The following is a 17,004-nucleotide window of genomic DNA, read 5'->3' on the forward strand; positions in this document are numbered from 1 at the left end:
CCTAACCAATTGTATTTCCAGAATCATAGGAACTTTGTGTTTATTGATCTAAAACTAAAATTGTTCACTGCATTGTGCTTATTTTTTCTTTAGATTTTGTGGTGGACGCAACCCGTAAGGGTAACAAAATTCGTTTTGCAAATCATTCAGTCAATCCAAACTGCTATGCAAAAGGTAGGTGTTTCTGGAGTCAGAATTCCTGTTCTGATGCCAGGACCCCCAGTGATAGTGATGCACGGCTTGGAGAGATTTCCTGTGTGACTGTCCCTTCCCTGGCTGACACCAGCGTGTCTCTTTCTAGTCATGATGGTGAACGGCGATCACAGGATAGGGATCTTTGCGAAGAGAGCCATCCAGACTGGTGAAGAGCTGTTTTTTGATTACAGGTTAGTAACAGTGCATTTCTGTTGTGACCTGAGGGCTTTCTCCTGGACTCGGGACAGAGGCTGACTCTCTGCTCTTGCTGGGTCTTATGTTGTTGGAGCGTCTAATCTTAGGTCATTCTTTGCCTTGGGTATTGGTGGGAAGTTAGGATGTAGTTTCCATTATACAAGCACTGGTTATTTTAAAGATAGAATGAAAAGAATGTAGAAAGCCCCATTTTTTTACCTTGCTGGTAGGAGCTGGGTGTGATCATGATGCAGTCAGCGTTGCTGTCCTTGAGGATATGCTCGGGTTGTCTTAAATTGTCCAGTGCAGGAGGACTGTTGGCCAATAACCTACCTGGCTCACCCTCAGATGGTGTTCACAGGTCTGGTATCAGGTTGGCCGTTTACACTGTTAGGCTCTGTGGGATAAACTGACAAGCTATTTAAAACTTTCCTGAATGTAGTCAGATGACTGTCTAGTTCAATCCAGTGGCTGAATATACGTCCCAGTCAGAAGCTCCGTCTCTGAGTCCTGAGTTGTCATAAACTAGGGCCCGTGTGTTGTCACTTTGAAGGTACGACCCAAAGCAGGTGGGACAGCGCCCGAGGACACACTGTGCTGGAGTGGGAGGACGCGGTGAATGAGGCGCAGCTGGGTGTCACTGGATGTGTGTGCCTTTCTCTGCACCCACTGAAGTAAGTGGGTGGTTGTGTTCATTCTCACCTCGGTGGGCCGCGGTCATGCCTGTCTCCTGCCGTTTCAGATACAGCCAGGCCGACGCCCTGAAGTACGTGGGCATCGAACGTGAGATGGAGATCCCTTGACGTCTGCTACCTCCTCCCCGCCTCCTCCAAAACAGCTGCCTTAGCTTCAGGAACCTCGAGTACTGTGGGCAATTTAGAAAAAGAAAATGCAGTTTGAAATTCTGAATTTGCAATGTACTGTAAGAATAATTTAATAGTAATGAGTTTAGACGTCAACTTTTTATGCCTTCTCACCAGCTGCAAAGTGTTTTGTACCAGCAAGTTTTTGCAATAATGCAGTATGGTACATTTTTCAACTTTGAATAAATAATACTTGAACTTCTCCCCACTGTTGGCATTTATCAGGGAGCTTCAGCTGATTTTAGAAAAGGACTGCATCCAAGGGAAAACAAACTCTCACATTTAACACCTTTGGTTTTGTCTAGTAGCATTAATTTGCTTAGTTATAACATATTAAATACAGGGGTGGGCAAAAGTAGGTTTATAGTTGTGAGTTTATTCTTGTATTATTTGTACTACAACTGTATGAACCTACCTTTGCCCACCCCTGTATAAATGTAATAGAAACATGACTTTTATTATCTACCTATAATATTGTATATACTTTGCCTAGTTATACTAAATATTGCCTATTAATAACTAAATGAATTAACACTACTTGCATCCTGAGATAGGGGCTCATATCCCAGTCAGCCGGGTGGTCTGGAGAGCTACCTCTAAGCCTCGTTCTCTGCATATAAAACAACAGTGTTGGCTTAGGTGAGTTCCAAGAACCTGTTTTGTTCTAAGGTCCTTTAGACAATCCTTTAGAAATGCAGCAGTGTGACAAGATTCCTTACCTACCCACGAAAGAGGATGCTATAATCAAACTAGTTTTCAAGGAAACCTTGCGGGTTCAGTGATAGCATTCCAGCCCCTCCCAAGATACACTGACCAATACTGTGGATAACTCTAAAAACGGCTCCAGTCAGTCTGTGTAGTTGGCCTTTTCTATAGTTAAGACAAAATTACTGATTTATAACGTGAAATTAATTTAAAACTTACTAATTATACAAATACTGATAAGACTGGTTTCTGTTGCATCAATCAATGCACAAGCTATAGCAACAAGAGTCCTAAAATAAAGTTAATTTGCCACTTAGCTTTGGCAGTGAAAAGATCTGGCTTTACGTGCTAGTCTCCTATGGGTTACCCTTAGCTCTGCCACGCTTAACTATCCCCAGGAAACAGTGCCGCATGCTCAGTTGGCTGTTGCTGATGGAGTCACTTAGGAAAACTCTCAGGCTTGCCCTGGGTGCCCACGCTCCAACCTGGGCACTCAGCATGAGTGCAGCCCATTTGTGCACTAGCACATGTGAGCCTGCTCAGGAGACATCCTGAGATTGCTCACCCCAGGGGTATCTATCAACAGGGCTCTCATTCTAGCCAACACTTTCCCATTGTTCACACCTCCCAACGCATCCCCAGGTGCAAACAACTGGGTGGTGGAACCTTGAGTCTAGGGAGGTTCTGCTCACCACAGACCCAAATGCAGCATAAAGATAAAGCAGTAATTCTTCATACACAGCAAGTTTTTAGAACCTTCATGAAGACCGATGTTCTCACCTGTTCACTATAGCCCATGTGATGAGCATCTATAGCAGAGTTGGTCAACTTCAGACTTTATACAGGGGTTTGGGGGGAGAGGGGGGCACAGATAAATAACAGTATGCTTCCCCCCCATTACTGTAGACCAATTCTCAACCTTTTTCACCTCATGGCACACACACACAAATACATATTTTTTGCTGATCTGACAAAATAGGTTATAATTTTGATTCATACCTGACAGCTATTGTATTGGCAGTTGTCATTTTATTTGACAATCTAAGGGAAAAGAGGTCAGTGCCCTTGTGGCACACCAGTTGAAAATCATCGCTCCTGTAGTCTATGTGTGTTTATTTCCCTACCAGAGGAATACAGAAGTAAGAGTATAACAAGTATTGTGTCAGAATACAGGTATTTTAAATAGTTTCCGAACAGTTTAAGAATATTACACATTGTTCTCTACCCCGAGCTTTCACCTAATGGTCATAACCTCATGAAGCCCTGGCTGGGTCAGGTTCAGTTGGTGAGAGCATGGTCCCAAGGTGCCAGGGTTGTGAGGTTTAATCCCTGGTCGGGGCACATAATGAGAAATAACCAATGAATGCATAAGTGGAACAACAAATCGATGTCTCTCTCTACCTCCTCCCTGCTCTAAAAATGGATAAATTAAAAAAAAAGGGGAGGGGGTCTGTAATACTTGCAACAATAAAGATTTAAAAAAACACCTTACGAAGATGACCCACAGCTACAGTCCTGACCCCAAGTCTAGGCAGCACCTCACCCACAAACTTCTTCACAATTCTTTTCAATCAATATTTTGTAATTTATATATCAACCCATTGCGGATCAGTAGTTTTACTGCTAGCTTTACCCAGTGGCCAGGTAAGTTTCTATTGAACGAGTACAAAAAACGTTTTACATAAATGTTAAAGGCATGCTTTAAAATTAAATACCCATTGCATTTTGAAGTTAGTTATTACAAGAAAGTCTTTGTATCTTACTTGGCTTTCTGGATTGAGTGCTTGATAAATCCTGAATGAATTGAATAGTTCACAATCAGGTAAAGCACTACTTTCTTCATCCATTTTATTGTTTTTTCTAAGGATACTACATGTTGAAAGATATTGGTCGGCAAGATCAACACCTTGCATATAATATTACACTGAACAGTGGAAACTGGCTTATTTCCTCTCCAGTATGCCAATTTGTCTTTTCTGTTTCACAAGAGGAAGCATCATGGATAGTTGAAATAATTCGAACTTCTCTTTCATCCTTCCAAATCAATAAAACATCACCTTTTCTTCGGAAGGCTATTTTCACCTCTTTTAAGTGTAGATGCTTCATCTTTCAAACATTTTGGCAAGCCTCTATTTGTTCGAATTGTTCCACAAACTCTTGTTTTATGTAGTAATAAAGTTTCTGCAATTGAAATGCTATTGTAATAGTTATCTTGGTATATGTGATGCCCCAATTCCAGATACAGCCGAAGTAGTGACAGAATAGTCATTCAATTTTTTTCCTTCACCTGTGTAAATTTCCATATTGCAAATATACCCAGTCTTGATCTCACAAGTAAACCATACTTAATAATTTTAGCTAGGTTTTAAGTTCAAAATAGAAGACATCCCCTCCAGGGAATCATGCCTTCATCTAATGATAATTCTCACATAGGTTTATATATTGTTTGAAATTTACTAATAAAGTGGTTGAGTACAGATTGAATTTTAAATAGCCTGGATGAAGGTTTAGTCATGTTTGCATTATCATTGAAATGCCAATAAGTAGATTTGTTCAAAACGATTTCGACTTAACTGTCTGAGGAAATACTGGAACGGCTAGAACTGGATTTATAGACCAATATTCTTTCCAAGTATCCTTTTGAGTACACCCCATTAGCACTATCAGTCCTAAAATTTTTTTCATATCTGTTGGAGTAACAGGAGACCACTTTGTTGCTTTCGAAATTTTGTGCTTTCCCAAATTTTGGTTGTAATATATGTTCGATTGATGACAAAATAGTTCAAACAGATCGTCAAAAACCAAGTTGGGGATTTCAATGATGTTCTTAGAATCAGACGGTATAACTGTAACCCTAGAATTACCTTCAAGTTTTTCCAAATTAGGTTGAAAGTCCTCTTTTGACCAATCATCTTGGCAACCAAGACACAAATTACACTCAAAATCGTGTGGAATTGTTCAAATTTTCAGGTTTGGAATCACTTGAAATTACTATTTTTCGCCTTTTTGAAGGAATAACTATATCACTGCCACTGTCAAAGCTTTCATCACTTTCACTTGGAATATCTGATAAATTGTCAGCAAAGATGCATAATTTTATAAAAACATCAAATTAATATAAGTTTTTATTACTAAGGACAAGAGACTAATCACTTTTAATTCTTTTGTAATTTTTAACTCCAGTGAATGAGTTTTCCGTTACACTGTTTCTCAATGACAATAGAACAGAAACCACGAGAATTCTCGTGATCCATCTGCAATGTGGATAGTCTACCCAGAAACTGCTGCTTAATTACTTTTCAATATTTTTTGGTTCATTCGGTCTCCAGCCTCCCCTACATCCATTCAGTGACCCAAAAATCTTAATTCCACCTGAGTCCAGGTATGTAATAGCTGCCCCCACCCTGTAAAAGTTAAGTTGTATTATGTAGATGGGTCATCAAGAAAGGGTCTGACTTTGTGAACTGTTTTTTGTTTTGTTTTTTTAAACTCCTCACAGGATTTTTTTCCATCGATTTTTAGAGAGTGGAAGGGAGGAAGAAGGGGGGGGGGGCATTGATGTGAGAGACATATATGGATTGGGTGCCTCCTGTATGAGCCCCAACCAGGTATTAAACCTGGAACCCAGGTATATGGCCCTTGATGGGGAATTGAACCTGTGACCTTTTGGTGCATGCTGATACTCTAATCACTGAACCACACCAGCCAGGGCCAAATTGTGAACTTTTTGAGAACCTAAGTATTCTTTTGAAAGTTGTCTGAGCTTTGGGCTCCTGTTGGATTAGCTGAAATACATGCTTGCTATTCCCTCAGCCCCTTGTCAGAAACGACCCAAGTATGAACCATGGTTTAAAAGAAACCTCACCTCGACAATTGCCACTTGGTCTGCCACTGGAGAACGGAAAAGATCTCGTTTCCGTTCTAGGTGTGTAAACCACCATCAGTGGAGTTACTGTGATTCCTGGAAGAAAAGTCGTCTTCAGAAGCAGGATTCAGTTCAAAACATCTGAGTTTTCACCTGTGTGTGGTAAAATCTTGTTTTTCCAAGGAATTAGATACCAACGTTCACCAAGGAGATTTGGTCATCTTAAAAGTGCTGTCAATAAAAACCCTTTAAATTTAGGTGCCTCATTCCTGAATCAACTGTTCCCCCTGTTACTGAGCCTGTACTCCAGTGACCTGGGTTTGTGTTTTGAGGCTCTTGACCATCCTTGTTAGGCGAGGATATGGTTTGGGGAATAAAGTGAAAAAAGTTCAAGTTTCTCCCTGCACCCCCCCCCCCCCCGCCCCCCGCCCGCACCCAATTTACCTACCGTGAGTGTGCAGGTACAGGTATGGAATTTGAGGATGTGGGGTAACCACCTCCTAGCCCATCCCTGTCCTTTGCTTCCTGTTCTTAGCCAAGGTACTCACCCCAGGGCACTCCTGATCCTAGAGCAGCAGTTCTTAACCTATGGGTCGCGACCCCTTTGGAGGTCGAACGACCCTTTCACAAGGGTAGCCTAAGACCATCGGAAAACACATATATAATTACATATTGTTTTTGTGATTAATCACTATGCTTTAATTATGTTCAATTTGTAACAATGAAAATACATCCAACATATCAGATATTTACATTACGATTCATAACAGTAGCAAAATTACAGTTATGAAGTAGCAACAAAAATAATGTTATGGTTGGGGGTCACCACAACATGAGGAACTGTATTAAAGGGTCGTGGCATTAGGAAGGTTGAGAACCACTGTCCTAGAGCAGTGATGGCGAACCTTTTGAGCTCGGCATGTCAGCATTTTGAAAAACCCTAACTTAACTCTGGTGCCGTGTCACATATAGAAATTTTTTGATATTTGCAACCATAGTAAAACAAAGACTTATCTTTCTGATATTTATTTTATATATTTAAATGTCATTTAACAAAAAAAATCAACCAAAAAAATGAGTTCGCGTGCCACTTCTGACACGCATGTCATAGGTTCACCATCACTGTCCTAGAGGAACTCGACACACACTAGCAATGGGGTTTAAAATGGGTTCTGAGACTCCTGGGTGTGTCTCCCAGAGGCCAATAAAGTAACTGCAGCTTTGGGCTTGGTTCCCAGGTGGACAGTCTTGGGGCCTGGATCTTTATGATGTGGGGTAGGAGGGGCAAGTCCCCTGGGTGGTCCTGGTTTATACTGGGAATCACTTGAAAAATATACTAAATAAATGTGGAAACCATTATATAAATGCTTAATCTTATTACTATTACTTTTTATAACCTGTAACGTTTTTGACCTTTAACTTTTAAAACTAACCTGAATGTGCCAGATTATTCTAAGAAACTCTTAAGAACCTAACTTTTGCATATTCCTTTGGCTATGCCTTGTACGTTTATAACCAACTCCATTATAGGTCTACTTTGGTAAGTATGTTCAAGTCCTCACATCCTTAAGAAACCTGTGAGGTTTAGGAAGAAAACAAACCTACAGAAGCCGAGCAGCAGAGCCATACCTTCCCAGAAGGTCTTGCTACCACTTCCATTTTTTTCTGTCCTCTGGTTAGGAAACGAATGGTGGGACAAGTCAACCGTGGGACTGACTGTGGACAAAGAACAAAGGAGTTAAGAGGATGCGCAGGCTGGAACCGAGGCTCCCAATGCTGGGAGCTGATCTCTGGGGGACACAGCTGAGAACATGCCAACTTACCAGCAGGTGCCAGAAAGCTGTAGCTTGCCAGCTGGTCTCTGGTCCTGCTGTCAGGGGCTCCTCAGTCAAGGACAGAGAGGACTCATGCCCCCCTTGCTGGGATCTTGGGAATTTTCCCAGGAGCAGCCCGAGTTCATCTGGAACTGTGGCTTCTTATATTTAAACAACTGGATCGAACCAGAATGAAGGAGCCACCGGGCTGTATTGCACCTCCAAGTCTGACACTTGTTCACTGGTTGTACATCACTCACTCACTCCCAGCTCGTCTACTCACTGTGACAAGTTCCCTCTTCTCAGTTTCCCCACCTGTTTCTCAGGTCAGGTGGTCAAAGGATTAACCCCTTCATCCTTACAAGTGGCAGATGGAATCAACATGTCATTGAATCTCATAGGCCACATTCACGTCACCAGAAGAAGTCACAGAAATGAGCATCCATGTTTGAAAAAAAGTTACAAGAAGTCTTGAGGGCTTAAAATGCTAAGATCTAGAGCGGTGATGGCGAACCTATGACACGTGTGTCAGAGGTGACACGCAAACTCATTTTTTTGGTTGATTTTTCTTTGTTAAATGGCATTTAAATATATAAAATAAATATCAAAAAGATAAGTCTTTGTTTTACTATGGTTGCAAATATCAAAAAATTTCTATATGTGACACGGCACCAGAGTTAAGTTAGGGTTTTTCAAAATGCTGACATGCCGAGCTCAAAAGGTTCGCCATCACTGATCCAGAGAATGCAGCCTGTATCACTGGGGATGTAAATTTTCACAATCATTGTATCTCTCACTTACATGTAGGAAATAGTAAAACTGAAAACAAAACCAAATGCAACTTGTACAGAAATCCTTTAATTTTCTTTATTTCACACATTAAAAAATGAAACACACTATACAAATGGTTTTCAGAGCAGATTACACGCGGGTCCATTCAGACTCCTCTCAAAGTGTGGCCGACACTCAGTGCTGCCGAGACGGAGGCAGCTGTTAGCACGTAGCCGATGTATTGATCTAGATGCAGTAGCATGCAGCCCTCAGCATGACGGTTCATTCCCCTCTGTTCTTAAATTAGGTTAAATGGCGTCGGTGTCCATATTTACAGACTTGAAATGTATCGATCCTGAGCAGTTCTGATGTACATCTGAGACCGGCTGCTGGGAGTCTTGGTCTCAGTTTAAAAAGGGAGGCCAGTGGTGCAGGCGGCTGCTAGGAACTGGTCGTCATCCTGCCCACCAGGAACATTGGCCGCGGTGGCACAGTCAGACCCTCTACAAGGGTTAAGCCAAGTAACTGTAGGTGTCCTTTTCACCATCAACTCGCTCCAAATATTCTTTCTCGATCAGAATGTCAATGCATTTCTGGGTGTTATTTGAAAAAGGAAGAGGTAGTGGAGAAAAACACATTTATTAGCAGAATAGTGACAGGCACCCTCACCATGGATCCCCTACCTCTGAGAGCTCAGCAGGGAGCACAGTCACCTCATATATCCCTCCAGTGTAGCCAAGCCCTTGCCTTCCTGAATGGAGTCCCCTCAGCGTCAGCCCAGAAGCCACGCATGCCCATACCTGAACTGGGTCAGGTGCTACAGAAGCCAGTTGGGCCACAATCGCCCTTTGCACCAGCAGGGAACAAAGTCATGGGATGTCCTGAACAAACTGGCTCCTGGGCTGGCTCTGAATGCAACCCCAGGACCCATCCTGGGCCCCCTGGCTGTGGGTAGTCGCCTGTTAACTGTGCTATCTGCACTGGCTGTTCTTTCTATTTTAAACAACTCAGCCAGAAATGAGCTGAATGGTGCTCATAGAGGAGTCCCCACATAGCAACAGAGATTAACACACACTGATATATGCTACACCAGAGACCGAGTCTCCCTAACGTGATGGGGACACAGGACAGCGGGAACTCCATTCTAGAGAGCTCAGTGCTGGTGTTAGCAGTGAGGATGGTGAGCCTATGGGGCTCTGGCGGGCTGGTCACTGCCTCACTTGAGCTGGTGTTGGTGGTACAACCAGCTAGCTGAGCACTTATGTCTGACTTCTCTCTCTGCATTCCAATGGAAGCTTAAAAATTAAGCCCATTTTCTTTTGTAGAAATTTGCATATGAATAACCAAGTTTCTTCTTTAGGAAACACTCAATGACCTGCTCTTAGTTCCATCTTTTCTAAACCAACTGCCTCTGCTATGCAATTCCTGTACCTTGATGACCGGGACCCGTGGCTTGAACCGTGAGGACAGCTGAGTGAGCACCTCCCCAAGCAGCTGCTGGTGCTTCAGGACCTTCCGCATCTTCATGATCCTCACAATCGCTGCCTGCAGAACAGAGCAGGGGAAATGACAACTTAGCCTCAGTAATTCTGAAGGACAAGGAAGCCCCCGAAGCTGTGTCTAGGCATGGGATGGACCCGGGCCTAACAGGCAGCAAACACTGCAGGTGAGCTGGCAGGGACTTATGTCTACCTACGTTTGGTCTTATGAGCAATTATAATAACTTAATCCAACTATAAAAGCATTTAAAAAATGAGAAAATTCAGTCTTCAAGCCACAGGAGCTGCCTAACCCCTCCATTAAACAGTCTCCTTCCCTCCTATTCAAACCACATTTATTTGCTGGTATTTCATCGACCCCACCCAGAAGCATTTATCACCCTGAAGCTACCGACAAGTCACAGCCAAGCAGACTGGACGAAGCCCCTCCCCCGAGAGACACCGCCAAGGTGCGTGCAGCAGTCACCTGGATCAGCAGTTTCCGGTCCTCTTCAATATTTTTGTGTGTAGTTTCTTGTTCCTGCTTCTGTTCGGTTTTCATTGGCACATTGATGTTAACCCTTAATTTCTTACTGTCAAGAAAATCAAGGAAACAATCACTATTATTTGAAAAGGCAGGCAGTCCAGGTTTCTCTTTCCAACTGCTCCCCAGACAGGGGCTGAGAGGTGACCTGGAAGCTCCCACCCTGAGCTCTGCAAACAAGCCCTCAACCAAATACCAAGTGGTTCTACCACTGGTCACGGGACACCTGTACACCAGGTATTCAGTTCCTTCACTGTTCTCCCAACTGTGTCAGGAGAAATAAAATCAGGACACTTGGACACAAAGGTCCAAACTTCTAAATGAGCTCTTTAAGGAGGCTTATTTGCCAAATGAAAACAAAAACCAAAACGAGTTAAATGGAGAAACACCTGGAATTATCAAATGCCATCAAACTCCCACCCCTGCCCATCTAGCCTCACTGAGCTCACCCCCCCCATCCCGAACCCCCATTTGTAGTGACAGCAGTTAATGTGCTGGGGTCAGGGGACTAGGCTATGGTCTAGGACCATCTAATCAGATTTCCTTACTTTTTATAACCAAGATATAATTTTATTAAGGTATCTGGCTTCAATTCCACCTCATCAACATTTGCATTTTCATCTTCCAAGACCTACAAGAAAATAGATGTTACTACATAATCTCAGAAAAAGGCTTTTTCTAGCTTAACATTAAAAAGTGCACAAACATACCAATAACTTCGACTTCAATAAAATCTGTAGGACTTGTGCCAAAATGTCCTGCAATTAGAGAAAAAGGGGTAATAACTTAAAGAGAAAATACATCTTTCTTTGCAATAAAAGCCATACATACACGAGTCACCTAAACTGACAAATATACTCAGAAGGAAAAGAGAGAGAGATGGTGCTTTTGGAGGTTCCCTAAATCCACTATGTCCCCCAGCACCTGCGTCTAAAAGTGACATCAACACCTTTTTAGCCTTGATGACCCAATGATGAAAACTGATGATTCTGTTACACTTAACTACCAGAGACCACGCATAACTGATTCCTTAATTAACTCAACAGAAACCTGTCCACTTAAATACACGGCAGCTCCTCTTGGACACTGATGCCTGAAGAAACACCAGAGCATTCCAGCAGGGCAGGAAACACTCTGTCCTCGGACACAGGGTGGCAACCTGCTGTCCACTAGCCTCTAAGCACGTGTAGCCCCTGGGCCATCTCCTCGACCTTGAACAGTGGTTGGTTGGGCACTTCATCCTTAGCTTCACAGCTTCATGCTCCCCTGAAATAAGATGCAGGCCAGCCGACCTGCACTGTGACTCAGATTCCTACACACCTACCCCTTCCCACCAAGCATGAACAGAAAGGGCCTGCCCTCACCTTCCTGGGCACCATCTGGTCAGAGGCACAGGGCTAAGCTGTCAAAGTGACAGGCCTCTAGGCCAGTCACCTGCCTGGAATCCCAGAGCAGCACTGGAACACGGCCGCCATGTCGAGCAGGCGTAACAGGTTCACATCATGAGCCAAATCTGACTGAGCAACGAGTGTCCACCGTGGGCGGGAGGAGAGCAGCCACACCCCCGCAGGGAGGCAGCTCCACCACTAAACATTAGCCGAGACCCTGGCATAGAATAACCCAAAGGATGTGTCAGCCTGAAAGCAGGTACCAGGGCGCAAGCCCTCCCAAGTCAGGGGGCAACCTACCTTCCACTCTGGCTTCAGGCTCCTTCTGACGTAAGGAGAAATGAGAAAAGACTCTTAAGTGCAAAGAAGCAAACTCATTTTGTCATTAGAATTTCAAGATGTATTTTGGACCATGTTGGAAGCCTAATTCCCATTGTACGAAGCCAGACAAAAATGTAGCAAGAAAACAACAAACCAACATACCTTATGAATATGGATGCCAAAAATCTGCAAGAAAATTCCAGTACACCAAACCCAGCAGAATATAAAAGGTACTATATGCCATCACCATGTGGCATTTATTCCAAGAATGAACAGTGGTTCAACACAAGACAGTTATCTCACCAGAGCAGGAAAAGCATTTTAACAAAATCCGACACTCTTTCATGATAAAAACACTGAACAAACTAAGAACAGAAGGGAACTCCTGCAATCTAATGAAGGGCATATAAGAAAAGCCCATAACTAATACTGTACTTAACAATGAAACTGCTAACACTTTCCCCCAAGATCAGGAACAAGACAAGGATGCCACTTCTATCCAACAATGTACTAGAAATTCTACACAGCAGTCAGGGAAGAGGAAGGGGGAAGAAGGGCGTACAAATAAAAAAAGGGAGAAGCACAACTACTTGCCGTTGTGGATGATGATTGTATATATATTGTTCTTATTTATTTATTTTTATATATTTTTTAAAAATATATTTTTTATTGATTTTTTACAGAGAGGAAGGGAGAAGGATAGAGAGTTAGAAACATCGATGAGAGAGAAACATCGATCAGCTGCCTCCTGCACACCTCCTACTGGGGATGTGCCCGCAACCAAGGTACATGCCCTTGACTGGAATCGAACCTGGGACCTTTCAGTCCGCAGGCCGACGTTCTATCTACTGAGCCAAACCAGTCAGGGCTATTTATTTATTATTAAATATGTAATTTTTTATTTATGTCATGTATTTATGTGCATGTTTATGTTACACTAAGTTTAAAAGAGGTTCTATGGAAAGTAACCTCACAAGGTGGTCTGATCATAAATCCCTAACTGATCAGGTCATGGTGGGTAGTCACACTCCAGGCCTATAACTTTAGTGCAAGGTTTTAAGACAGCCCTGCCCACTGTTCTTGTGCATCTAGGTTAACACACCTTTGAGTTGCCAGAGTGATACCCTTGGAAGGGGGTATTAACCCGCAAGAGAGCACATAATCTTGTTGACTATCCTGTAATCCAATTTCCACCTCTCTTTCTCCAATCTGGTCCCTTCCTTAATTTCGAATGCATAAAAGAAGCTGCAAAACTTATTCTCGCCCTGACCGGTTTGGCTCAGTGGACAGGGAGTTGGTCTGTGGGCTCAAGGGTCCCAGGTTCAATTCCGGTCAAGGGCATGTACCGGAATTGGTTGCGGGCACATACCCAGTAGGGAGTGTGCAGGAGGCAGCTGATCAATGTTTCTCTCTCATCGATGTTTCTAACTCTCTATCCCTCTCCCTTCCTCTCTGTAAAAAAAAAAAAAAAATCAATAAAATATATATTTAAAACAAACAAACAACAACAACAAAAAAAAACAACTATTATTTCCCCAAGCATTTGAGATCTTGCTCCCCAGCTTATTATTTTTGAGTCAATTTGGCTTGAGTCAAAATAAACTTATAAAAATTTTTTAAAATTAAACTTTTTAAAAAAAGTGTATTAAAATCCTGGAATAAGAGCATATTTGTAGGCAAATATCTATTTTGAATTGAAGACAGCCATGCATACCTACCCCACAATGTCTATAAGATTAAGGTGGGGGAGAAAGGGAAGAATACCATTTTGATTTGAGTGCTGTCTGTCAGCTGCTGCACCGCGTAAGCATCTTCCGTGTTGTATTGAAGCAGGATCGCCATCTGGAATGTAGACGCCTTTGAGGTCCCCCACATAAAAGAAAGAGAGGCAAATTTAAATACATGGAAAACACCCCACAAACACATCGCGTAAATTTGAAGCACTTAAGACAGTGTGTGCAATTGTACTATAATGTAACGTGTTCCTGAAAGACATCATTTCACCCCTTTTCAAACATTAAAATGATTTTGAATTTTCTCCTAAAGTGTTTTGTCCATGTAAATACACACAAGTGTCCACACTCATTTATACAAATAAACACATATTCACCCATCTGGTATATACAGAAACATTAAGCATCAATCTTCAAATTTGTTTTTGCACCAACGCCAAGGAAAATTATCTTTTGGTACATTACTGACACAGAGCATATTGAATTACATGTGATTTTTCAATCCTAAGTACTTTGCTGTGTAAAGTCTGACGTGGTTTAAAGCAAATCACGGCACTCTGAGGTAGCTTTCTGGCAACCACGTGATAGGTGCTGCTACCTGAAGCACAGCAGTGAATGACAGCCTGCCGAGGCTCTTCTCCCGCCAGAGCACCAGCATTTCCCCCCGGTTTCCCACGGGATCCCTTCACCCTTCTCTCCCATGATCCATAGCAACACATGAAAATCCAGCAGCAACAAGCCTTGGTGACTGACAGTGCAGGCCTGGGTCAGAGCCTCGGGAAGACAAAGATGCTTCGGGAGACTGACTGCTGCCAACCAGGGAAGAAGCCACGGGAGGAGTTTGGTGGTGGTTCCGCTGGTGCATACGTCTGTCATAACTCAAACTGTATACTTACAATGGGTGCCTTTTTAAAAAAATTGATATTAGAGAGAATGGAACATTGATTAGCTGCCTTCTGCACACCCCATACTGGGGATGGAGCCCATAACTCAAGCATGTGCCTTGATTGGGAATTGAACTGGAGATCTTTTGGTGCATGGGATGACGCTCAAACAACTGAGCCACACTGGCCCGGGCACAATGGATTCCTTACATTGTATGTAAATTATCTCAAGAAAGCCGATATAAAAACTGTTTAAAGAATACAAGAATAAAGAAAAACTGTATCTTAAATAAAAATACAAGGGCAGTGAAGAGCAGGGTTACTGCCAGATCTCAAGCTCCCCTGGGCCACAGTGTCATGGCCAACATCATATCCCTTGCTGAGTGTCCACCTGGTCAAAGAAAGGGCATTGACACTTTAAGGACTAAAGTATGAACTCACGAGTTCTTCTATGTGTATTTGGGGATAAAGAAAACAAAATTTCAGTTGTATAGTACATCACATTCAGGTTGATCGAGACCTCTGGACCTAGTGTAGCAGATGGTATACATTTTAGCTATTTTATCAGAGTGGATTACTGAGAGTTTACTGAGCAGAGTGTGAGCCTGCAATATGCATTCTTAAGTTTCTTAACACGTAAAAACTGACCTATGAGAGTGAGACATTCTCAGAGGGTAAGCAAAGCTCTTAGTTGTGAGGCCCACCCTGCACTAAAGTTCAAGTAGAAAGAACCTGGACTCTTTGAGGGAAAAGACCAAAACTGGAGGTTATTATTACTCAGCGCTCAGTGCTGTCATAAGCACCGACAGTTACTATTGATGTGAAACCCCTTTGTCAAAGGAAACGAACTGACCAGCCAGTGTGGCTCAGTGGTTGAGCGTTGACCCACAAACCAGGAAGCCACAGTTTGATTCTGGTCAGAACACATGCCTGGGTTGTGGGCTTGATCCCCAGTAGGGGATGTGCAGCAGGCAGGGGATCAATAGTTCTCTCTCATCATTGATGTTTCTTTCTCTCTCTGAAATTAATAAAAACGTATTTTTTAAAAAAGGAAACTATTATCACAATTAAATACAGAAAACTCCAGCTTATTAAGCTACCACCTGAACACTTGATGTATGGCAGGCAGGAGCTGTACCAAACAATTATTAATACATTATTTCATTTAATTTTCTGAAGCAGAAGTACTTACATCCTCATTTTATGGAACAGAAAACTGGTGAGACTCAGCATCATCAGTAAGTAACTTGTCCCTTAGCCAGAAAGAGAATTCAGCTCCTCTGACTTCTAAGATCCATGCTGTTTCCTTAACCTCTATTCTATTTTCCCAGAAGCTTAACTCTAGCATAAATCACTGGATTCTGATTTCTACAATTTGTCTTATCTTCATTTAGACTTAAAAAATATTTCAAAATAAGAAGGTGACCTACCTGCAAAGTGTATCTGTTCTTGAAGCAGTTTGTGACCAGCTCTCCTTTGGAGAGTTGGTACAACCATGTCAGCTTCCTGCCGCTATGACGACTAGCGTAGAAAGCAGTGAATCGCTGGTAGCTACGTTCCAGCTGGAGGAAGGGACAGCATTATGTGAATACACATCTCATCATGTTTTTCAGATAAACACTATTCTGAGTTTACAAAGTCAGTGCTTACATCAAAGTAAAATACAAATGCCATGCGTTGGACTCTTGCAAAGCACAGGAAACTAAACATTTGAAGGTATAATCAAAAGAGGTTTCTACTTTAGACAGGTGGGACCAGTCATGATGTTCGTCACAGCCCTCACTAGGTCCCATGTGCAGGAGGGAAGGCAGGCCTCTGCTGAGTGGAACAGAGGCAGCCACAGGACGGCGTGGCACGTGGCCCAGCAGGAAGGCCTTCACAGACCATCTGCCCTCAGCAGTGAACGGAGGAGAGGGCACACTCACCTCTGACGGCAAGGCGAACGTGCAGGACTGCTGGAAGGGCCACGAGCCGGAGCTCAGCACCTGGATACTGAAGTCCACTGGGGCGGGTGGGAATCAGGGAGACAACTCATTAGTCTTAGAAAATGGAAAACACTCTTTATTAAAACACAATCAAAATCCTGCTTCAATATAAAACTCAGAATTTAATTTCAATTAAATTATTTATTCAATTAAAATCAGTAAAAGGTGGGAAAGCCAGAAATTCTTTTCCTCTGAAGAGTTTTTTTGTTTCACGCCTAACTCGGAATCAGGACATCAGAGGCCTGCTTCCTTCATCTGCTGTA

General features: G+C 42.7%; 2 protein-coding genes across 20 annotated transcripts in view; one reads left to right on the forward strand and one right to left on the reverse strand.

The window, feature by feature from the left end:
- The window catches only part of EZH2 (enhancer of zeste 2 polycomb repressive complex 2 subunit), a 46,757-nt gene extending 38,284 nt beyond the window's left edge, over positions 1-8,473 (forward strand). For 8 of the 16 annotated variants that reach the window (XM_023753799.1, XM_023753807.1, XM_023753805.1 and 5 more), the window contains 3 exons: positions 94-174; positions 287-386; positions 944-1,456. In XM_023753799.1, the coding sequence (XP_023609567.1) occupies positions 94-174; positions 287-386; positions 944-1,013 (251 nt within the window). In that variant the 3' untranslated portion in view covers positions 1,014-1,456. Of the gene's footprint in view, positions 1-93; positions 175-286; positions 387-943; positions 1,457-7,503 lie in introns of those variants that run through there. The other 8 variants (XM_014455837.2, XM_006088702.3, XM_006088705.3 and 5 more) reach the window with 5 other exon arrangements.
- A 16-nt stretch (positions 8,474-8,489) lies between these two features.
- Positions 8,490-17,004, reverse strand: part of CUL1 (cullin 1) — a 95,269-nt gene continuing 86,754 nt past the window's right edge. For 3 of the 4 annotated variants that reach the window (XM_006088710.3, XM_014455835.2, XM_014455836.2), the window contains 8 exons: positions 16,682-16,758; positions 16,187-16,318; positions 13,904-13,996; positions 11,141-11,188; positions 10,979-11,061; positions 10,374-10,479; positions 9,840-9,953; positions 8,490-9,001 (listed from right to left, as the gene is read on the reverse strand). In XM_006088710.3, the coding sequence (XP_006088772.1) occupies positions 8,921-9,001; positions 9,840-9,953; positions 10,374-10,479; positions 10,979-11,061; positions 11,141-11,188; positions 13,904-13,996; positions 16,187-16,318; positions 16,682-16,758 (734 nt within the window). In that variant the 3' untranslated portion in view covers positions 8,490-8,920. Of the gene's footprint in view, positions 9,002-9,839; positions 9,954-10,373; positions 10,480-10,978; positions 11,062-11,140; positions 11,189-13,903; positions 14,013-16,186; positions 16,319-16,681; positions 16,759-17,004 lie in introns of those variants that run through there. The other variant, XR_002829257.1, reaches the window with a different exon arrangement.

This window comes from Myotis lucifugus, unplaced genomic scaffold (assembly GCF_000147115.1).
Source record: "Myotis lucifugus unplaced genomic scaffold, Myoluc2.0 scaffold_51, whole genome shotgun sequence".
Classification (NCBI taxonomy): Eukaryota; Metazoa; Chordata; class Mammalia; order Chiroptera; family Vespertilionidae; genus Myotis; species Myotis lucifugus.